The sequence below is a fragment of the Frieseomelitta varia genome, unplaced genomic scaffold (assembly GCF_011392965.1).
Source record: "Frieseomelitta varia isolate USP_RPSP 00005682 unplaced genomic scaffold, Fvar_1.2 scaffold_140, whole genome shotgun sequence".
Lineage (NCBI taxonomy): Eukaryota > Metazoa > Arthropoda > Insecta > Hymenoptera > Apidae > Frieseomelitta > Frieseomelitta varia.
In genome coordinates, this window is record NW_025109084.1 from 785,789 (window position 1) to 809,062 (window position 23,274).

Consider the following 23,274-nt stretch of genomic DNA (forward strand, 5'->3'; position numbering starts at 1 on the left):
GTATTGCTGCGTGAACGTTCGTTTCCTCCTCCGTCGTCGTCGTCGCCGCCGCACGCGTAGAGAATCGCGCGGACGTTCGTGTGAAATATTTTTTCACCTCACGGCTGTTCGGGTAGTTCGGTGTGTTCAACGTTTGAAAACGTATCCTTTTTCTCTCTCTCTCTCTCTCTATTTTTTTCTTTTCGAGTGAACATGAAGCATTTGCACGAGTTAAACGTGTGAAACGGGACGTGAGAGACGCTCGACTGGGAAAGCATCGAGTTTTGTCGCAACGAGACTTCCCGACGAGGCATTGTGAAATATGCCGTTACGTTATTTCATTTCTTTCCAACTAAGCATGTTAACGTCGATCATTGAGAATCGTGCTGTTGCAATTTTCTATCCTTCGACATGGATCAACAAAGATTTGACAGCTTGGTTGTAAAATTTAAGGCGCAACAACTTTGAACAAAGTGCAAAATTTCAGCTATATTCAGGAAAAACAAGTCTCGTCTCGCGTCATGATTTTCAGAGATTTTTGACCAACCACGCGTATCTCGCGCTGTAATTTTCGGCAACGGATGTGCCATGTTCAATAATCAAGCCTATCTCGTCCGCGTGTTTCGCCGTCTCTCTGACGCTAAACGACGTATAAACATTTGCAGATCACGTTACACGTTTCACCAGGCGCAATGAACCCGTGGATTGATCGGGGCGGCGTAATCGTGGCATAGATTGATAATAATGCGCTAAAAAGCAGAGGCAGGGATCGACGATAGCTGACAATCGAAGCGATCGACCCTTAGCCTATCGGCGGCACGAGCGTTTCTCCAGTCGGTCTGTGATCTCGATCGATCCCACGATTAATTTATTTCAGAGATTACCGACCATTTGTGCGTGCCCTTTGGCCGTAGTTCAATAATACCGGTAATACACTATGATCGTCCAGCCGTTCGATAATCGCACACCAGCTCGAAATAAACGCGGACGCATGCCGGTAGATTTCAGCGGGGGCTGCCGCTTGATGGATTTCAACGTTCACGGGAACGTTTACGCGGCCGAACAACGCGATCGATCGGAAGAATCGTGGTGGAACACGCAGCTCGGTAGCCGCGAGGCCGAAAAAATCCAACGTTGGAAAAACGAAAGGCAGAAGAGGCAGCAGGTAATCGGTCCGGTAAGATCGAACGAGTCGGCGAGGAACGACGGCCAGCGGGATTTTCGCCGGAATCAGCGATATCGAAGAGTGCCAGCTAGTCGCCAGGGAGAAGATTACGCGAAAATGTGCGAGCACAGGAGAGGCGACTCGATCTACCAGGGAAACTGTCCCGATAGGAACGCGTGCGATTTCACGGGGCAAAACATTTGGGAGCATATCGGACAGCTGGAGCCACGTTACGATAATTACGGAAGAGACGGAATAGACTGCGACGCGAGTACGTCTAACGATCCGTGCGGGATAAACGTGAGCGTTGTCTCGCGACAGCCACCCTGCGAGAATTTTCACCCGGAGAAACGGATGTACAACGTCTCGTTTAAACACTGTTGCGACAAGTGAGTAACTCGTTTTTCACTTGCTAGAAATAATAATATAATATAATATAATATAATATAATATAATATAATATAATATAATATAATATAATATAATATAATAATATAATATAATATAATATAATAATATAATATAATATAATATAATATAATAATATAATATAATATAATATAATATAATATAATATAATATAATAATATAATAATATAATAATAATAAGTAAAAGAAAGATTTTCTGCTTATACTCCAATTGCTACAATTCCTGACACGAGAAACTGTATTTCAGCAACAACGCGAAGCCAGATCAGAAACGAAGAAAATTCTTTTCCACGAATTACGACAAATCGGGGGGGACTATTATAATAATATAATATAATATAGTATAATATTAACATAATATAATATAATAATATAATATAGTATAATATAATAATATAATATAATATAATATAATAATATAATAATAATAAGTAAGAGAAAGATTTTCTGCTTATACTCCAGTTGCTAAAATTCCTGACACGAGAAACTGTGTTTCAGCAACAACGCGAAACCAGATCAGAAACGAAGAAAGTTCTTTTCCACGAACGACGACAAATTGGGGGGATCTAGGAGGCAAGAACCGAGCAGGTATTTCCGCAGCTCAGAAACAAGATGCTTCACTTAACGTAGTAATCGCTTCGAATTAAAAACGTGCAGATGCGAGCAAACCCTTGTCGGGAAGCCTTCGAACTTCCGTTGCACGTTCGAGAACTGTTGCGGAAACTGCGAGCCCTACGTCGTGCAAGTACAGAGCAACGACTGCAACTCGTACGAAAAATGGCAGAACGACGGCCTCGAAACCGCGAAGAACGGTTGCCTCGACGATTGTTGCTGTCCGCGCGACGTAAAACCGCACCCCTCAAGCGTCAGCGTGGCCCAACAGCCTTGCGTGATCTATGAAGAGACAGAGGCAAAGTACGATTCCCCACCCGATCATCGTCATGACGCGTCTACCAGCAAACACTGCCTGCAACGCGTCCACTTTGCGGATGCGGAGAGTCGCACGAAAACCGATCATTCCTCGTTGTGCTCGTTCTGCTCGAGGAAGTGTACACCGTCCAAGGCGAGTTTGTTCGTGGAGATCGGCGAGAGCGTGGCGAACGTGTGCAACCTGGCGTCCGCCCGATGCGACGAGTCGACGGAGGAATTGCTGAAAGGCGACGCCTCGAGGAAGGAATCTAGTACTGTGAGAGAGGACAAGTTCGAGTCGTCGAGAGATCGTGGCAGATCGAAGAGGGGCGAGTCGACGAGGTGTAGTTCCAATTGCAAAGGTCAGCCAGGTGCCGTGGAACGCGCCTACTCGAACAACATGGACGTACGACCCGATGATTACACCGTCGATCAGATGTCCGAGGAACCGTACTGCCCTGAACTGCTGGAGCAATCCAGCGTCAGGTTTCAGGAACATTGGGATTCCAGGTGACTTTCGTCGTGCTTTATATCGATGCAAAATCTTGTTACAAAATGCAGAAATTGTGAATTTATCGAAAATGAAAATCTGATCCCACTATAGTCGAACGCATTGTATTATTCTGGAGTGAACTATCGTTCTTTTTTTTTTTTTTTAACTTTGTAAACTTCATTTGAAATTTATTACAGCTAGTTTTAAGACGTAAAATACCAGCGTATGGTTTTTATGTATGTGTGTATGAGCGTATGACAAAGGTTTAAAGGTAAGATTAGAGGGTAGAGAGCAGCAGGTATAAAGAAAATTTGATATCTCTTTGTCATCGCCAATTCAGTTTCCCTTAATTACTTAAATATTAGTTAACAAACTAATTTATTATAAACCACGTGGGTTTAAAATGTTATCCCACATTATATCGCAGTGTTTCAATAATTTCGTAGAGCGCAGACGGAAGGTGACACGTACGTAAAGAGAAAGACGACAGGTTCCAGCCAGCAATGCGAAACAAATGATCATTCGTTGTTGAGCGACATTCGAAGACAGTTGCACGACACGTACAAAAATTTTGTGAGAGTGGCGACAACGAGCATCGGCCAGATCGTGAAACAATCGTCGAAGTTGAAAGGCTCGAAGAAAGACACGAAGGATCGTTCCACGTGCGGGACGTGGACGAAAGATTGCGAGGAAACTGCACGCCCCGATCAATGCGATCAGTCGGGAACGCACAATGAATGCGTGTACGAGGCGGCGTGTTGGCGAGAAATAATGAACCACGAGTCGAGCAACTGCGATGCGCATTGTTGCGGAAACGTCTGTTGCGACAACGTCGCTGGATTGCCCGACTGTCAAACGCCAATGTGTCAAAGTACGTTTCTACGTTAAAATACTCTCGTGACGCCCTCACACTGCACGCGCAACAATGTCCGAGTCACTCTGTCAATTACACGATCAATTGTTCCTTTTTTCTTCTTCTTTCTTCTCGTATCTTATGCACGTTCGCTTAGTCTCCTTAGCTGGCAAATTCTTTTCTAGGGTACACGTAAAAAACACGAATTTGTAATCGCTGTGCAGTTCCTAGAAAAGTAAGGAATCACACGGAACGCGAATCGCCTATGGACGCAGTGTGAGGGTTAAATTCATACCTAATTCAGCGAAGTACCTACAATATAGCCGCAAATTATCGTTTTGTAATTTGCAACGTGAAATAAACGGCTGCCTCTATAAACGTTTTTCGTATTTTTAAATTTCTCACGTGCATCACGATCGATTTTCACTGATCGATTTCAGTCGTAGTTTCCTATGAAGTTGAGAATTTGTTTTCAGATGATTGTTGGAAAGGTGCTCGCAATGTGGCCGAAGAACAGATCCAATCGGAGAGAAAGTGGCACTTTGACTCTTGCGAAAATGCTTGTAACAGAACACCGCTTGAAGAACTGTGGTATCCAACGTACGACACTGCTCGCAAAAAGGGTGGCGGTGATACCTACCCACAGAAAAGAAAACAGTCGAATTCGAGCAAATACGGAGGACAGTCAGTCGCGTCCGGCAATCGTGAAAATTCCAACTCAGGTAGTCAGATAATTAAACAGCAACAGAAAAACCCGTCGACGCCTCAAGACCAGCAGACGGAAAACTCCTCCATGGCTGTAGATGTGTGCGTTCAAACGGGTTCCGTTCGCGCGACGGTCAGTCCAGCGAATGGCACTTACGTCGCAGAAAGAACGGCATTCCGAAAGAAAGTGAGAACCGTGAAACGAGGAGAGCCAAATGAAAAAATTAGGTCTTCCAAGGAAGAGCCGACGAAACAGATTACCCCGCCGAAAAAGAAACCTCCGCCGAATCCAAAGTACACAGTCACAGGTCCTTCGAGATACGTGAAACCCGAAATGAGTCTTAGAAAAGAAAATGATAGTCCCAAGGTGAAGGACGAAAGAACGAAGCCAGTGACGGGCAAAGCTGTCCAATGTATGCTCCTTAAGAAAGTTCTTGTAAAATGTGCATCGTTAAGGGTAACACCTAGTCAAGTAGTTGACATGTGCGCATGCGTTCTGGAGAAAGATACGATACCTCCAGGCGAAGCTGAGGATGTACCTGAAGCAATGGTAGAGTCAATTGAAGAAGAAGCAGAAAAAGATGGCGAGGCACCTGTGACTGAAGATACCGTGGTAGAAGAGTACGTTCCGGAGAAAGATACCACACCTTCAGGCGAAGCTGAGGATGTACCTGAAGCAGTGGTAGAGTCAATTGAAGTAGAAGCAGAAAAAGATGACGAGGCACCTGTGACTGAAGATACCGTGGTAGAAGAGTACGTTCCGGAGAAAGATACGACACCTCCAGGCGAAGTTGAGGATGTACCTGAAGCAGTGGTAGAGTCAATTGAAGAAGAAGCAGAAAAAGATGACGAGGCACCTGTGACTGAAGATACCGTGGTAGAAGAGGAAACGTCTGAGAAGGATACGACGGAAGAAGAAGCGCCTACAGAAGAAGCATCTGTAGAAGAAATACCTATAGAAGAAATATCTATAGAAGAAACACCTACGGAAGAAACACCTGCGGAAGAAGCATTACCCGAAATTACCGAACCACCAGATGATACCGCAGTGGACGAACCGGAACTCGTCGTAGAAGAAGAAGAAGCTCCACCATCGACCATAACGGCAATCCCTGATCTCGACGAAGTAGATTCCACAGCACCGATCGAGCTAACGAGAGAATTTGGCGGAAAGAGAACGACCGTGAGCGTGCAAATGCAAACGTCGAACACGATCCTCACGCAGATTTTGTCCGAGTTTCAAGTGGGGAACAGAAAGAATCAGATATTGATGAGCATTAAAGTGCAGTCGAACTTGGAAGAATGCGACACGGAGCAACAACCAAGCAACAACCCATCGACTTCGAACGAGGTACGAGCGATATGAGCCTAGTGTCTCGCTTTCGTCCGTCGTAACCAATCAACGGACGAATTCCGCTGAATATTCATCGAGCTTGGTTACACCGGAGGCAAGGTTTGGAAATTAATGGTCAGGCAGAGCGGTACGATGAAATTGAATATTCTGTACAGGTGACATCACCGAGGAAGCAACCTTCCAGGCCTGACATCTACGATCATCGGAGACGAATGAGACGACCTCTCGACAGTGCATGCACGCATCGTCGAGCGTTGACAGCCCGGGGTGTTGACGATTCGTCGATGACCGAGTTCATCAGCCGCGCGAGCTATCAGAGAGTACAAAGAACTTACCTTCGTCGGTTGTACGACACTTTTTACTACACGAGCGACGGTGATGCGTCATTTACTTAATCGAACGTTGGTTTCGCGCGAAGTACTTTGGTTAGCTCGAACGAAAAATTTTGGGTTTTCAGGGATCGATCGCGATCTGTGTAGACCGTGCGGAAAGAGGAAACGGTAATTCGAGAGATGGTAAGATATTTTTTGAGATATTGTAGTTATTTTTTTACGTGTGCGTGTGAATTTGCTATAGTATGTCATTTTTTGAAAATTTTGTTTGAATGATTTAATAACTTCTCGATCGTTGTCGATTCGGTCATTCATTTTTTTTTTTTTTTTTTACCATATTTATATTTATAATCCTACAAATATCGTACTTCAGCATTAACTAGTACTAATCGTTTTGAAGTAAGTAATGAAATATTTGTGAAAACATTCACTATACGAGTGAAACACTATTGTAAATATATTCAGGTTCGTGATGGATAAACGACACAACTCTTCATAACCCTAGAGATCCGAAACATGCGACACAACATTTGTTAAATCGTAAGTGTAGCCCTCCATGTTTGCAGGAAGAAACTCGAGAGAACATTCTTCGCGACGTATGAAACGTATTATGACGTTGCCAATACAAATTACCAGTTTGCACGATGCTTGATCTCGATGTCAAAAGAATGGTCACTTGACCATACCTCGAAAAATGCACTTAAGTAATCAAGTCTTTACAAGTCAGTCTTTAAAAATCATCGAAGCGTTGCAAGGGTATGAAAAACAGGTATGAGAAACAACTGGTTCAACTTTCCAACGTTGTCCAGCGTTATCAATCAACCTCTCCTCAGAAACACAGAAATCGTAAAGAAATTCTAGGGCAAAATTACTAGCGTGAAACGCGGCCGCGATGACTGCGAACGTTCCCAAATCCAAGCATATGTCTACGAATGGCGAAGTTCCGATCAAGAGATTGATAACGTCGGAAGTGGAGTACTGTCAAGAACCATGCAGCCAGATGGAGGAGTGCCTAACCAGAGACGTTGCGATCGAGTCACGCGTCGAAACCGACGATGCACAAATAACCACGGACATATACTCAATGACAGACCTGTCTTTCGAAACGGACGAGGAACCGAAGCCTGGGACAGTCGTCCCGGAATGTTACGGCGACCAGCGTGCGATTCTTCGCGTGTATAGATGCAAAGGCGTCAACGTGGCAGAGTCGGATTTTCCAGAAAGCCGTTCGCGAATAAATTGCATTTTCTCCATAGGCCAAGATCAGAGACCGTCGCGAAAGAAAGGCATGGGCGAAGACGTCCGTCTGTTTTGCTCGGCGGCGATAGGCTCGTGCATACCGTGTATCACTGCACTTGGAATGAAATTCCCCGGTCCCATATGTCACAAGAACTGTCCAAATTTAGTGATAAGCGAGTGCACGCAGACTGTCGGCGCGGTACACGAACCGGTACCGACGAGAAAGGAAAAGAGAGGCCTGGACATGACGTTGACGACAGTGCAAGAAGTGGAGAAGGAAGACGACGAACTTTTTGACACGGAGAATAAGCTAGGCTCAATCAGGAAGGTGTCGATCGTAGATGTAAAGTCAGTTGAGAGTTTGGACGATAATATTGAAACGCAAGATGCCTGCGTTGGTCCAGCAGACTCGCTTGATAAAGCAACAGTTGATAAAGCAACCTGTACGTGCGAGGAAAAGAGAGACATATTTGACGCCGGGACGATAATATTCGATCGTTTGACTACCTGGTTGGACAGGCCACGGAAGAAGGACTGCAGAGACCGTTTCTTACGTTGCTCTGGCGTTCGACCATTGGTCAGCCATTGCATGGTGCAGTGCGATATAAACCCTTGCGAATCGTTTATGAATCGTTGGCCAGATCGTGGATCCCATTGCTGTCGCGTCACGTCGAGCAGATGGCAGGAACCGAGCGAATTTTGGCTGACAACAGACTGTTGGACGCGACGAAATTCTGGCTTGTTCGAAGATGCGCCTCATCAGCTTGGCAGGATAAACAGTCTCTACAGATACTCGATAGCTGGAGGTTCGCCCCAAAAATACGCGCAGTATCGTCCGAATCGTAACTATGTGAGCAACCGGTATAATTACGATAGACACTGTCCGTACAACAGTGGAAATAGTAGCTGGAACGCGAACAGATATTGTTGCCCGCCTGCGAATCGGGTGTTTTGTTACACAACTGCCAATTACTGTCGCTCTTACAACTCATGGTACTGACAGGAACCGATTTCAATTAAATCGAGACGATAATTCCGCGTTCGTACACCACTGCCACTGCTAAATTGAGTAATAAAGAAACGGCGACGTCGACCAAAATCATTCGCTTTCAATGTAGTTTTATCCGTTATATAGAAATAGTAAAAGTCGCCAGCGTGAAAACTTCTTTACCGGAAGTTGATCTCTGCAAAGGCTGCAAGACTAAAACCGTCGTTTCTCTTAATCTCTTTCGCCAGGTACGTCGAGAATTTTTTGTCCATTATTGCAATATTTTCTCAGTTTTAAGTATATTTAAATGTAACCCAGGCGAAACGAATGATAAGTTTATTACTTCTTAATAATTTCTATCCAGTGATATTATACGGAAGAGTTCAAAAGAAAAAGAAAGCGACAAATTACTGTATACGGTTCGGTCACTCGTTATGGTCCGCGAACCAGTTGCCAGCGCAACGACGATCTAAAACTGAATTAAATTTAAATCGTTCGATAATTACGTGCCGCGCCAATGTCGTGATTACGTGTGATCATTTTTTTGGAAAATCACGTACGGAGAGGGGAACACGAGGCGTTGCTCAGGCTTAAAAGTTCCGGCTAAACGAATTTCTTCGCCGCAGGGGATACCGCGACATTATAAGTGGCCCTGGTGGTCAGCAACCGCCGCGGAGAAGGAAAGAACGTGGAAGTTTGTTGCAAAGTTCGTCGGCGGCCAACGTACCAGAAACTCTCTGGTTGCCGCGGCATCCGCTTCAAGCTAAAACCTGCGTACGACGTGTAATTACTGTCGGGTGGCTCGTTGTCATGTCTCCGAGTGTAATAAAAATTCTAGGGAAATACAATTATCGTGTCCCCGCAGTAGCAGTAGCCTTAACAAGGCGTTTTAAGCCCGGGCACCGGGTTGCATATGCATGAAATTTAGAAAATTGCAAAGGGTGCAGGCAGGGGGAAAAAGCGGTAATTTTTTCTTTTCCTTTTTGTTGCTTCGAAGAGAGAGAAGGAGAAAAGAAAAAGAAACGCACGAGGCGTGTTTGTCACGGGCTGCGCTGTAAGTAATTATAATTACATCTGCAGAAGGTAATTTCATCCCATACATCATCTCTATCGCTTTAAACTGCGCGGTGCGATATTTTTCTCTTTTTCTTTTTCCTTTTTTAAGTATTGCGAAAGTTGCAAAGAGTAAAATTCCATTAATAATACATAATTTGTATTATTGAAATTCGCTTTCTCGATTTTTCGAATTTCTCGCGTCGTAGATGTAAATAATAGCGATAATCGCACGTCGATATAGGACGTAGGAACTCGTACACTTGAAAACGGCAGACGTTGCGAGCAAAGTTCCAACAGCGGTCCGCGTCTCGTAAAATATAAAACGCTCGGATATTTCGCGACAACGGGTCTTGAGAGAACATTCCGGCACCGTAAATGGCTTTCGCGGTCAGCCATCCTCGAGACGAAAACTTGCAGCAAGTTGGCCGCAAGCTTCTTCTGTCTCTCGGTTACCGGAAACTCGACGAGACCACTTCGGCTCGGCCAAAAACCGTGTGTGCAAGGACGCGCTTACCGAGATGTATACGTATACGTACACGGTTTTCTCACACTCTGTCTCGCTATAATTTTTTCTTCTCCGAGGAGACTCTTTTCCTCGCCGCTGTTTTCCAAAAAGAAAAAAAAAGAAAAGTGTCACATCGATGGGCGAACAACGGGCAATTCGAAGCGGTTGCCACCACGCGAGATACGTATCGCGGGAATATGAAGGGAAGAGGTAAAAATGTCACGATGGCTCGTAAAACGATGGCTTTCGAGGAAACTCGAGAACTCTTCGAGAGAACCCTCGGTTAAAATCTCGGCTGTTAGAGGAATATTTCGTGGCCGACGGAACATCCCTCGTACGAGCAAGCTTAAGGGAAGATCCTGGTAGCCTTAAGTGGCTTTAATGGTCAGTGTCCATTGAGACGAAAATTTCGCGCAACTTTCCTTGCCCCGAAGTTTGCCAGAAGCCGGCGTACAAGACACCGCGGCTTCCACTCGCCGCCTGAGTGCCGAGTGTATCACTTGGAACACGTGAGTAATCCTGAAGAACACGTATCCTACGACGGCCGCGCCATCATCTCGCTAGCGAATACTCTCCCCCTTTCCTCATCCTGGCTGGCAAGTTGAAGCAACGTTCGATGTTACGAAGCCGCAGAGAGGCGATGTGATTTGCAAAGTTGAGACGACGAAGCGAGTAGTCATTCGAGAAGCGAAGACGGTTGTATAAGCCACGGTGAGAGATCTTGGAGTTTAGATGGAGGAAGTTGATTACAGCGAAGTTCCTCGAGGAGTGGACGGTCGCTGTGGTCGAAAAATTTGGGAAGATTCCTTTTTCGTCGGTGACGACGTTTCCGCGGATTGCGATGTATAAAATTATTAGTCGTTCTTATTCGATGATACAAGCTTTAATTATTCTAATTCGTTGATATATTAATTTATATCAGTTCATCGACCATCGTGTCTGACATCATCGTTCATCGTTCGCTGGATTGTAAAAGTTACAAGAGTCTTCTTTTTTTAATTCTTTTCTTTTCTTATCTTCGTTTTATTTCACCGAGCGTAACTTTGTCGATAATTGTTACTCGCAATTTAAACCTGATACTCGAAAGTGTTTTCAGAAACACCGAACGAAGCGCCGAGTTTCACCGAATCGGATTAGGTAACAAAATAAACCATTAGCGAGGGGTAAATGTATCTGGTTACTCCCAGGATTTATCAAGCAATGATGTAGTCATAAAGGCGCTTGGGAACGAAATTTCCAGCCCCCCAATAAGCGGAATAAACTGGTCGATAATTCGCTAAAATAAAGTTGAAACTTGGCCGGTGTTTAAACGTTACGCGATACGTCGGGTATTTGGTTTTGGGAAAGCAACGGAACAATATTTAACGTCACAACGAAACTAATTCTCCCCCCCCCCCCCGTTTAATTAATATTAATATTGATCCAAAGTAGCTGCGCCGCGCTCCTCCAAATGATCTCAATATTTTTCGGAGACAATCTAACCTAAATCGACGCCCGTTCCAGATCGATTTCACCTCTCGATCATGAAAATCTTCAGTTGCTTGAACAACGCGCCTTATCGGCCGCGGCGGGTGCTCTGCGTTTCGAAGCTGTCCTCGTTGGAGTTCCTGCGGTCTCGGAATCCCGATCTGAACGAGGATCAAGTATTGTCGAAGTTGAAAGATCGTGGAAGGGATTCGCAGGAAATTCTCGCCGAGCATCAACGGCAGACTGCTTGCGAGCAAAATCTGGCTGCGGTTCTCAAGAAGCTCGGCATTAACTTTCGCATCGTGAAAAGGTTGCGCCTGAACCTCCAATTTTTCAGCTTTCAAAAATTTCTTTCCTCCTCGCTCGAATTTGCAACAATACTTTTCTACGATTCGACGGTTCCATCTCGCGTTGTTTGTTGCCGCGTAGGATCGAAGACGCGTGGAAATTCATAAACTGGGCGGACCTGGTAGTTCCGATCGGCGGAGACGGCGCGTTTCTGCTCGCCTCGAAACTGATTACGGACAATACGAAGCCGATGCTCGGCATCAATCCGAGCGTCACGGACGGCAGTAACGTTTTCACGATCCCCGCGAAGTACACGACCGACACCGAGAGCGTATTCGAGCGACTCCACGCAGGAAGGTACACGCTGCTGATGCGGAGTCGCATACGAACGGTGATGAATGCGGAGGGACTTTACAGACGACCTTTTCACACACGCGAGAAGATCCGTACGCAAGGGAAGATTAGAGCCGAGTGGGTACATTATAGAAAAGTTATTCTCTCTCTCTCTCTCTCTCTCTCTCTCTCTCTCTCTCTCTCTCTCTCTCTCTCTCTCTCTCTCTCTCTCTGCTCTGTGTTTCTTCTATCCTCCCGGAGATCAATATGTGCATTTTTATTCGTTACTTCTGCGATGCGGTGTGGCTGCAGGGAAATTTTCTTCCTCTCTCTTTCTCTCTCTCTCAGACACAATTCCACTTCCATCTTTCTGCGCATTTACTTTCGTTCGCAAGATGTACTTTAATCTCCCATCGTTCATACACATTTATGCTCGATGCATGCGAAATACCCGTGTAATCCTCCCGTTTTTATCAGGGCGCTTTTTTTCATTCATGATCTGCGAGAGAAAAATGCAGAAACACGTATGCACATCTTCGCTACATCTGTGGCTAATGAAATTTTAAAGTTCTACGTGTCTATCTTAGCCTGTCCCGTAAAATAGCAAAATTAATAAAATTAATAAAATTGCTCTATTGTTAATTAATAAATCACTTACTAAAGGTAAGGACGGCACACGTGCGACGAGAAAAGTGTCACGCTCCCTTATTCTCGCGGGTTTGTTACTTGGTTTGTTACTAGCTGGTGCGTACTCGAGCCTCTATTTCGGGGGTTTCATTTCAAAGATGAAACTTTACGTTGCCTGGCTGGTTCCTCGGCTTAAATTACGCTGGCAAAAACGATAAAGTGCCGGCGAACGAAGTATGTATCGTCCTCTCTCTCTCTCTCTTTCTCTCTGTCTCTCCATCGTGTGGAGGAAACTCTTGCACAGCGGAGTTTCTTCTTTCTCCGGGCAATCTATTCTCTTAAGTTTTAAGTAAGCGGTACGTATCGCCGATTCTGCGTTTTCATAAAGGCCGTAATGCGTCTTCATTTCACGGGCCGGTCCTCTCCGCCGAGTAGTTTCAACTTATAGCCTCCCGCACGCCGCAACTTCGGCAGTTAGAACTTGTAAATTACAATAACCGTGTAGTTACGACTTGCGCAAGGATGTCGTAACTTTTTAATTGTGTATAACGAGAATTTCACGAGAAATCGTTATTTATCGGAGGAAAGAGAGAAAGAGAAAAGGAGCGAAATTGCATATTTTCATTGATTTGACCAATTTGTCGAAGAAACTGGGTCAAATAACTTTGATATCGATGACACAGCACAGCATCGTATGTAGAACCGAATTTACTCCATAGACGGATCGCGAATTTCTACTCGCGCGTGATTCGTGACAAAGCGCAGAACTGAAGACTCTGTCCAGTAGTTTTAATAGTTATTGTCGTCGCTGTTGTACGCGATATAAGTGTAAATCATCGGCTTTGTCCACCGTGACGCGTAAGAGAGGCTTATCAATTCATTTATTGCCAATTACTCGTCGACTGAACTTCCTATTTATAGGAAAAACGTTCGATATTAACGTAATTACGCTGACGGTGGAGTTTCGTTGTTCTAAATGCATCGATGGTTCGTCATTAACGTCGTTCTTCATTACCACCCATTAAAATTTCTTCCTCTACCTTCGTTAATGTCATTAAAACTAAATAAACTCGTCCCTCCGAGCCGTTTGTACGTTTTCACGTACGTTTTCTTATCTATCCTAAGCGAGAGGCTCGTCCTGCGGCAAACGCGAGAAGAAACGAATGTAAACACCGACCATGAGCATCGATCAATCCCATTGACCGCTTTAATCAAAGGTTAATTGAATTCTCTTGTACAGAGATCTCGTACGATTGGCGGAAAGGAAAATGGCGCTTCAACCGCGTCAGAGGATTTTGCCTTGGCTGGCGCTGAACGAAGTTAGTTCCAACGACGAAAATCTCGCTTGTCAACTAATCCGCGCTAGATGAATTACAGTGATATTTCTGATCGATATTTTCTTACGTGAAATTCAGGTGTTCATAGGAGAATTCATGGCGGCCAGGCCAATAACGTTGCACGTCGGAGTCGAAAACCACGCGCCATATCTAGTTCGAAGTTCGGGCATATGCGTTTGTACGGGCACCGGCTCCCGGTTCTGGTACAAATCTATTAACGTACAGTCGGCCGAAACTGTTCGAAGCATCGTCGAAATAGCCACCGGCGATAAATTAAGCCTCGAGGAAACCAACGAGTTGCTCCACAAATACCATCAGGCTCTTCTCTACTCGGCAGGTAACTAGATCGGTTTAACGTTAGTAACTGTACATACGTGTATCGAGCGAACAAGCAATAACGAGCAATCCTCTGTGTGTACTGTATCGTACGATCAAATTAAAAATTGCCGATCTTCGCTAAAGTGACGAAACGAGGAGTGAGGGAAAAAAAAAAGAAAGGAAGAAGAAACGAAAGTGAAATATATTCCTGAATTTGCTGTTTCCGAGGGAACTCTCGTTGATGCTTTTTCAGAGGATTTAAACATGATATACATGATCCGCGAGATATATCACACCACGCGTTGCACGAAGCGGAAGTGCTGCCCGGACAGACAAAAGTGCAGCAAGCTTACTGTGAAATCCTGTGGCTTTGACGCTGGTCTGGTGATAGACGGAAGCATCTCCTTGCCCTTCAACGACGGTGCTATTGCCACTTTCGACATCAAGCCTGAGTATTCCTTGAGAAGCATCGTGCTCACCTGAGCACACCGGTCGCCTGTACGTGTGACCGCGGAGAAATAAAGGTTCTTCAGGAAGCGAGCTCGATGAAACTTTTCTGAAATATTGTCCGATTGACAGACAAAATGTAACGACATAAAATTGATAATTGAATAATTTGTTTTTTATTACGCCAGCGTTCTTTCTATATTATCTCGAGCTATGTTTCTCGATTTTTCAAGGTTTACGATTTTTGTAAACATTTATCCAAACGAACGTGTTCAGTTTAGGTAATCAAAGGTACATTTCTCGCGAGAAGAAACAGAAAGGAAAGAGAGAGAGAGAGAAAGGAAAAAAGAAAGAAACGAATTCTCTCTCTGAGGATCTTCCGGTTCCAGCTTTAATGCAGCCCGATCTCTTATTTATCTCGAATGACGGAGGCGTGGGGCGAAGTAACAAGTAATTGCGCGCATTTGTTCCGAAAATGAAGGTAGTCCGGGGCCGAAAGATAGGAAGCGCCGGTTATTTCACCGGCAAAAGGCAACGCTGGTCTTTTTCTGCAACAAGAGCGAGAGTGAAATACCTTTTCCACCTCCGTTTCCCGTTTCCTTGCAAGGAGGCCAGGCCACGTCCAGACTTCCATTAATCCCGTAATTTCGGTTTCGGCTGAACCGCAGACACCCCGACCTTCTCGAGATCAGGTGTTCATACTCGGTATCTCTGCTTGTGTACGAATAAACATGCAGAGATACTCGCACACAGCCACGCCGGTTTACCCCGCTGTGTTCTGGTCAAATACATGTTCTTCGGTTTGGACTTCTTAACCAGAAATAACACTACCTCGTCGTCGAGTTGATTCTGTTCTACGCGTTTCGTTCGAGTTGGCTTCTCTTTTTCAAAAATCTTTCCTTACGCGGAAACGTGTCTGGCAATGTCGTAATGAAAAACGAAGTTAGAGCAGATATATAAAAATTAAAAAACCCCAGGGGGGGGGGGGGAGAGGCCAACGTTCTGAAATAAAAAGAAAAAAGAAAAAGAACAGGAGGAATTCGCAAAAATGAAAAGATACATGGCACTGTTCCAAATTGTGAAATAGTACATTTCACGGGCAATTTCGGGAACAGGGGGTGGAGACGATGTCGTGAAAAATGGTGGTAATAAACTATGGGAATAGTAGACTGCATTAAAAACGGGAAGGAATGGAAAAAGATGTGACAGTGAAACGTTCAAAATACACATATTTTTCAGAGGTTAATCAACAATTGTTCGAATCCCGCAATTACCTAAATGAGAAACTCTTCGCTGTTGGCGTTACGTTTTACCTCTGTTTGTTCCAAGCTGACTTGAGTTTGTTTCAATTTGCCAAGGGTATTAAATTAATCGCAATTAAGAAAACGATGAAAAACGAAATTTGTCAGCCAACAACGCGCCGTGTGTGCGTATTACTGTGCACGGTAACTTCTTCGGGCTAAGTGCATTGTTTTCGTACTCCTCGAGCGTAAATTGCGGGTGCTTGAGACGCAGGATACTAAGTAAAGTACCCGACATTTTCGGGCCAAGCACGTAAAACTGTCGTTGAAAAAGAGTCGGGAACGGTGTAAAGGCCGGGCTTTATGCGTACCAACAGAGAATGTGTCGAAGACTTTAGTGTCATTGAAATTGAAAGCCGAGAGGTTCGCCACCCTTGAACTTGCGCCAATAAACTCTTTGCGAGTCGGAATATATTTTTTCACCCTTTGCTTCATTGTCACTTGCGTTCGTTCGGCAAAGTCCGACGAAAAACAAGCGCGAACTAGTTGGACACGAGTTGATTCGTACGATTTTAGATAATTTTACTTTAATTGCGAAAAATCGAGTCAACGAGAATGCAAAGTTCGACCTTGCGAGCAGTAATTAACTTTAACGAGGTGAAATTTTCAAAAACTTGATTTTTCTTTGTTTTGTTTTAAATAGTAGTTTGAAGTCTAAGAAATAATATACAAATGGTCCTAGCCTTTAAAACGACTTATTTTGGAGTGTAATAATAAATTCGCTAAGGATATAGAATAATTGAATTTGTATCACTGTTTGCAACTTTAAGCAGTATTATTAAGTGTAAATCGTGTGATTCAAATATTACTTTTGGTGAATCGAATATTAGGGGACTTGAATTCAATTTAGTTGTGAATTGTAAGAACTGTGAGCCGCCTTATATAAGTAAAAAAAGTAAGTAAAGGATACATATGAAAAAATGACGTTCTGGAACTTTAAACACGTTTTTCTCAAAACTAGGTTTTTAGAAACGGTGTGCAAGATATCTCGGAATCTAACCAACCGATTAATGTGAAACTTGGTACGTATCTTTAGTGTAACATTCATTAGGGATTGACGATTTCTAATATTTTTTAGTTTTTAACAATTTTGAAAAATATGAACAAAAAACGTAGAAATTTCTGGCATAAATTCGATACATCAAAAACAAATAGCTAGTTATTTTCATAATTTTCACAAAAATGAAAATGTTGAATCGTCAATCCCTAGAGAATATTGTTTACTTTTGAACTTTCTTTGCTTTTTTGTTGCAACTAATCCTGTTTGGCTGGAATCATGCAGACTGATAGGCAATGTAAAAAAAAAAGTTATGTAAAAGGATGCCGTTAAAAAGTTAAATAAAAGCCCTCTTCTTTTTCTTTTTCAATGTTGCTTTTTATATTTCATAATCTGTTAAAATAAACCGCAAGAGCTAGTGTCAATCAAGTATGTAGTTTTTTTTTTACTAGTTCTCCAAAGTGTACGTAATTTTTTAGGCCCGTCACATTGTCCTGCCCCCTTTACTAAACAGACAGAGAAAATGGAGGAAATTCGGCAGCAGAATCATTAAGTTATTAAAATTGGTTCTCGATCGAATGTCTGAGAGGCCAAGAACCGGTCTCATTAAATCCCTACGAAAGACCCAATCCGTAAGAACAATGGAGATCCGCCCCAGACGGACTCATCGACGACAAACAAACGTACGGCCGACCAAGAACAACGGACGACATCGACCAAGCCTTTGTAGTTCGTAATTGAACGCGACTGTCTTCTGCTCGCAGAAGTTTTAGACGCTTCCGGTCCTATATAAAGATTCGGCTAAACTGAAACAGAACTCGAAATTGTAGAAATTTTATATTTCCGTAGGGAATGAGCCGGTCGTTTATTTGAAAATTTCGTTATTAACAGGGGGATCAAATTTCGCTGTGTGCATTTTAATTATTTCAGAATGAAACTAACAATGATTTTACCGATTGGCAAAAAATGGATCCACACGTAACATTCGTGATATTTTATTGGAAGAATAATAACGAGTGAATTCGATGTTTTTAATCTCAAACAAAATTGTTCGTAATAACGCAAAGAGAGAAAAAAAAAAAGGGGGGGGGGGGGACAAGACGTGAACGAAATTTGTCCGAACGCGTTGAAGTAACTCGAAAAACTAGACGAGGACTACCGACGGGCTGAAAATACAATTTTCCTACGGTTTGAATACATATTTAATTGAAATACTGAGTAATATAACATCCGAAGTTTGTTGAAGAGTGGATGAAAATGGTTTTAAAGTGCACTCGTTGATCGTCCTCTCTACATTCCTGCGCCGCATTAATGAAGCAGTATCGTATCTCGAGCATTCCCAGAACTTTCTGGAAACTCTAATAACTGAAACGGAATTTAATAAAGTACAGTGCGAACGGCGTAATTGACATTTCGCATTCTATTTGCGTACGTCGCCTGAACATTCGACCTGAATGAGCTGCACCCTCCGTTACTGCTGGATTCCACTAGCTTTCTACTGTTTCTCTTCTCTTATTTATCCCCTCTGTCGGTATCGTTACCTTAAATCTGTCCCTTCGTTTCTTTCTTCCTCCTTCCTTTATCGCTACCTAGCAGATGGCCAGATAAATTAAATTAATTAGCGTCATTAAAACAGTGTGTCGAACGGTCGACTTTTATTAGCAAAATGATGATAATCCCTCGTGTATCTCTATAATTGAGAGTAGAAAAATGATACAACAGCGTTGCTCTTGTTAAAATCCGATTCAATTGTATCTACAAATGGGACAGATTTGGTTAAATCCAGTTAAAGACTTAATTCTCATCGAAAGTTCCGTGTGTCAATCGAAATCTTGAAGCCAGAGAAACTCTGGAACCCTTGGGATACATTCAAATATTATTTTTTAATATCTGTCTCCCCGTCATTCTTTCAGCCCGAAACGAAACGAAACGAAAGATCGAGTGTTCGTGCGGACACGCGTTTTTATTTCAATTTCTACTCTCGATTAGCCGTCCAGAGTAGTTAACGGAAATCACATAAATTCCTCAATGGTAACCTCACGGTGGTCGGTTTCTCTTATCCGGAGATTTACTTCCTTCCCCTCCCCCCCCCCCCTCCCCTGGTGGACCCGGTAATAGTGGTCCGCGAAATTTATTTGCGGATTCGTGGTGAAACGTTAATTCGAAAAGATCGGACGAAAGCCGGGGTAGGATCATTGAACGAGAGAGGCGGGTGAAATAAAACGAGAGCGCGCGGCGAAACGAAACGAAACGAAACGAAACGGGCAAGGGAAATGAGAATGACGAGGGAGGATAGAGGAACGAAAGAAAGAAGGAAGAGCGTGCGGAACAGTGCAGAAACAACAAGAATCGCGACGAGAGAAAGAGGAAGAGGGGAACCGTTAAAAAGAACCGTGGGTGGAAGAACCGGCGGGGATTTCGCTAATGTCATTTTTTCAGGGCAATGGAAATTCTTTCCTCTTTAGCGTTTTAATCCACCTGCGTGCCTGTGTAATTTGATTCATTCTTGCTCTGGTTCTTCCTGCAGCGAACGCTGCTTCGGCTTTGCACGAAAATTTGATGGCCACGGCAACCGAGGGGATAAAGCGAAATTGGACCCCGTCGCTGTTGCCAAGAAACAAAAGCTAAACGAATCCCGATAGCTTTCGCCCGTGAGCTGGGCGCTCCTCTCTCGAACGCGTGATCCGATGTGGCAGTGTTCGATAAAAATGGTACAGAAATATAGTTTTCAAATATCGACCGATCAATTTTCCTTTAGACGAATGCTTGAAGATCTTTAGCTGTCGCTTGACTACACGCGTGTCGTTGCGGCAATTAAATTTCATACTTGCAAGTTTACAAAGTTTCCGGCTCTGTTTATCCAGGATGGTGTAAGGCTTCTTTCTAGAAGTTTCCAAAAGATTTTAAACTGTGGCACACGTAAGTCTGGCAATTATAACGTAAATCGTGGAACAAGCCGAGTTGTACACCGAGGGTGAATTAACGCGAATGTCTCCGGGAAGATAGCTGTTCACGAGAGGGTGGAGGCAAAAAGACAAACGACCAGGAGGTAAACGAAAGAGAGTCGAGGCTCATTTCCCTTTCGCCGCGGCCAATGAATTTTGAGGGCGAATCGAGCCGGAGCGAACGAACCGCGGTACTACCGAAACAGACCTTTCGTTCTCCTCTTTGCGATTCCCTCCTTCGTCTTTCCCGTATTTCTTTCCTCGTCGGACGATCCTACCTCCTACTGCCTTGCGTGTTACAATTTCTTCCTCCTTGTGGCGACGACCTCCTCTCGTATTAGTATCAACCCTCCGATTTTCGAGAGCAGACGAACTTCTGATTTTATCGAGGCGGAGGAACGAGAACGAACGGTCGATCGAGCGGAAGGAACCGGAGATTGTCACGCAAATGAATTTGAAGTATTGCCATTTTACATTTCCACCTGTCTCCGGCCCGGCGACAATCCGAACGCAGCCCAGCGTTCTTTCTGATTTTCCATTATCTTACCTTTCGTTTGCATCGACCCGCCACCATCTTCTCTTTATAAAACGATCGCCGATTCCCTCCGAACGTTTCGTTGCGCCCTCGATTTGCTGTCTCGCCGTCTCTCGCTCTACACGTGTCTCCTTCGCGCCGTCATTTGTTTCTCGTTTTCTTTCATTTTCCCGTCGGTCTTCCCTGTCTCCTCTCCGCCAACAACGAACGTCCTCCTCTTATCCGTTTCTCTTTCGCACGGCACCGTTTCTTTCGCTCTTCGAGCACTCTCGATTCACTCCTCGTTTTCTCCTCGTTTCCTCCTCGTTCCTCCCCTTTACACCGGTACGCCTCCAGACCATCCAGCCCAACGGGGGCTGGTTTCCCTTCCGACCCAAACCTCTCCCTCGTTGCACCCTCGCGGCGTTCCACTGTCCGCTCGATCGATGCACCTGGCTGCATTTGCAAGTTCAGCGACTGAATCGGAATCGGCCGAGACGACAAATCGAACGGAATCGACAATCGCAACAAGACCGACAGAAGTAACGCGATTCTTCGTCTGGCAGACCATTTTGTTTCGCTGCCTTATCGATGCGGCGCGCAGCGCGATCGTTCTCGACCGTGTTGGCAACGCCAAGGCCGATCGCGTCGAACTCTCGTCTTCTCTCCCTCCTTCTCGAAAAAGGTTCTCGTCAGGCGAATGTGAATTCGAAACGGGGCATTCGCGCCCACCAGCGAGACGCGAAATCGATTCGCAACAACGATCGTCTGACATCGTTCCAATCCAGCTGGCAATTGCCTCAATCGTAACTACGATCGAGGCATTATTAAAACGTCGAACGTCGTCCAATTCGCGAATTTCCAAACTAATTACCGGCAAGGAAAGGTTCTTGCCGTAGCGGGCACTCGTAATAATAAAGGAAACAAGAATAAGGTCCAAGTGGTTCTTGAGAAATCAATTTATAAGCAGTTGCCATCCTGCGCCGGAGGAGGCCGCGTCGACCTTGCCTCCGCCTTGAAATAACTCGATTCATTTCAGAACCGCGTATTAAAAGTTCTCTTCCAATTCTGCCGGGGTACAATAATATTATCAGTCAGTTAAGTCACCTTGCCAGCCGCGTGGAGAATTCCCATTATGAGATTTCAAAGGATAAGAGCATGAAAGGAGTGCCTGCTTCCTCGAAAACACAATTGGGAGCAGGATGATCGTTAAATTATTGCGGGAGATATTTTTGTTCGGTTTGTTCGCGACTGTCGCGACTGCTACGGGCCTTCTCGACTTGTGTTTGTCTATAGACACTGTCTACCTGACTGTAAGCTATAAGATTGATAACTATCGCTTTTTTTTTTTTTATTACAAATTTGTGTCACGCAGTCTAGAACCTACGTTCGTTCTCTACACGATCCGTATAACTAGATCGCGAATCTTCGGCAATCGTGTAATAAAGAATTAAAGAAGGCAAGTCAGTTGCCTGTTTTAATTTAATTTTAACCACTCGCGCTGGCAGCTGATTGCGGACCATAACGAGCGACCAAACTGTACACAATAATTCGTCGCTTTCTTTTTGAACTCGTCGGTACGACATCACTGGATAGTGAAATTATTGTGAAGTGACAAATTTACTATTTGTTTTGCCTATTTTGTTTTACTTGAATATACTTGAAAACTGAGGAAATATTACAATTTTGGAACGACTAGCGTGGCACGTCATTTCAGCGCAAAAAGTTAAAGAAAAAGTGGAACAACACGTGAAGAAATGAGGAATCACCAGAGATAGAGATAGAGAGAGAAAGAGAGAGCGAATCCAAGTGATGGAAAATTTGGAACAACATCTACGAATTCGAATAAAAGAATATCATAACAGGAGCGAACATCCGAAGCTTCAAAAATTTCCAGTGAACTCAATTTCAGCACGTGCATATACGCCATTCGTACGCAGCAAAAATACAGTGGAAATATTTCGAGGTCAATTGGTATTCGATCGGAAATAAGCTTCGCCGTAACATCTTCTCTGTATTGTTTGAATTCCAAGAAAATTTTCGAGCTATTTGACCCACTCTCGCGTATCGCTGCCTCCCCCACACCCCTTCCTTCGTAAGGGAACAGATGTTTCCATCCTTTCCTTTTTCAACGGATGTCGGAAGTACGGTTTATAAATTGAAAATTCAAGTCAACCTTCTTCGTACGATATATGCAACGTACGTGTACTTACGTAACCTACGCCGTAGCAATATGAACCTCTTCGTATCCGGGGGCAAATTCCTGCGTTGCCGTCGCTCTCTGTCGCAACAACGGAAGCCTGATAATTTTAGTGGAGCAACCGATGGTGCCCGAGCAACATCAATTCCAACACCCTACATAAATATTATATTCGCCCGATAATACTCGGGGTCTCTATAAAACTCGGCATTAATCACCGAACAAGAAATACCGGCCTTTAGCCGGCGTAGACACAAAACGACCACTTATCCCTGCCGGAGCTTTCTCCGTCTCGGAGCCTGCGGCTGTTCCGCAACCTCGTAAATCGCTGGGAGAGAGACAGGCATACGGAAAAAGAAAATGAGAAAAACTGGGTGCTGGCTTGGTAAAAGACAAGGCAGCGAGGAAGGAATAAAAGGATCGAAGTCGAAGGTGAAGAAAAAAGAATTGATGAAACGGTGGTGATGTGGAGTTGAGAGAAGTTGAAAGGAGG

General features: G+C 44.2%; 2 protein-coding genes across 2 annotated transcripts; both read left to right on the forward strand.

The window, feature by feature from the left end:
* The first annotated feature begins 964 nt into the window (after window positions 1-964).
* On the forward strand, window positions 965-6,720 carry LOC122532708. Its single transcript, XM_043661728.1, has 8 exons — window positions 965-1,533; window positions 2,072-2,161; window positions 2,204-2,992; window positions 3,422-3,846; window positions 4,287-5,884; window positions 6,043-6,262; window positions 6,345-6,402; window positions 6,685-6,720. The coding sequence occupies exons 1-7, from the start codon at window positions 971-973 to the stop codon at window positions 6,389-6,391; spliced, it is 3,732 nt and encodes a 1,243-aa protein (XP_043517663.1). The 5' UTR covers window positions 965-970; the 3' UTR covers window positions 6,392-6,402; window positions 6,685-6,720.
* Window positions 6,721-11,890: 5,170 nt separating this feature from the next.
* Window positions 11,891-14,919, forward strand: LOC122532610 (NAD kinase 2, mitochondrial-like). Its single transcript, XM_043661517.1, has 4 exons — window positions 11,891-12,233; window positions 13,963-14,041; window positions 14,138-14,396; window positions 14,631-14,919. Exons 1-4 carry the CDS (start codon window positions 12,013-12,015, stop codon window positions 14,858-14,860), a joined length of 789 nt encoding a protein of 262 aa, XP_043517452.1. The 5' UTR covers window positions 11,891-12,012; the 3' UTR covers window positions 14,861-14,919.
* Window positions 14,920-23,274: the final 8,355 nt, after the last annotated feature.

Bases quoted from the DNA above. Each gene is read 5' to 3' on its own strand.
- LOC122532708 (XM_043661728.1), top strand. From the start codon at position 971: ATGCCGGTAGATTTCAGCGGGGGCTGCCGCTTGATGGATTTCAACGTT. The intron at 1,534-2,071 runs GTGAGTAACTCG...ACTGTGTTTCAG, and splicing joins TTTAAACACTGTTGCGACAA to CAACAACGCGAAACCAGATC. The intron at 3,847-4,286 runs GTACGTTTCTAC...TTTCCTATGAAG, and splicing joins TCAAACGCCAATGTGTCAAA to TTGAGAATTTGTTTTCAGAT.
- LOC122532610 (XM_043661517.1), top strand. From the start codon at position 12,013: ATGCTCGGCATCAATCCGAGCGTCACGGACGGCAGTAACGTTTTCACG. The intron at 12,234-13,962 runs GTGGGTACATTA...TCTCTTGTACAG, and splicing joins CAAGGGAAGATTAGAGCCGA to AGATCTCGTACGATTGGCGG. The intron at 14,397-14,630 runs GTAACTAGATCG...ATGCTTTTTCAG, and splicing joins GGCTCTTCTCTACTCGGCAG to AGGATTTAAACATGATATAC.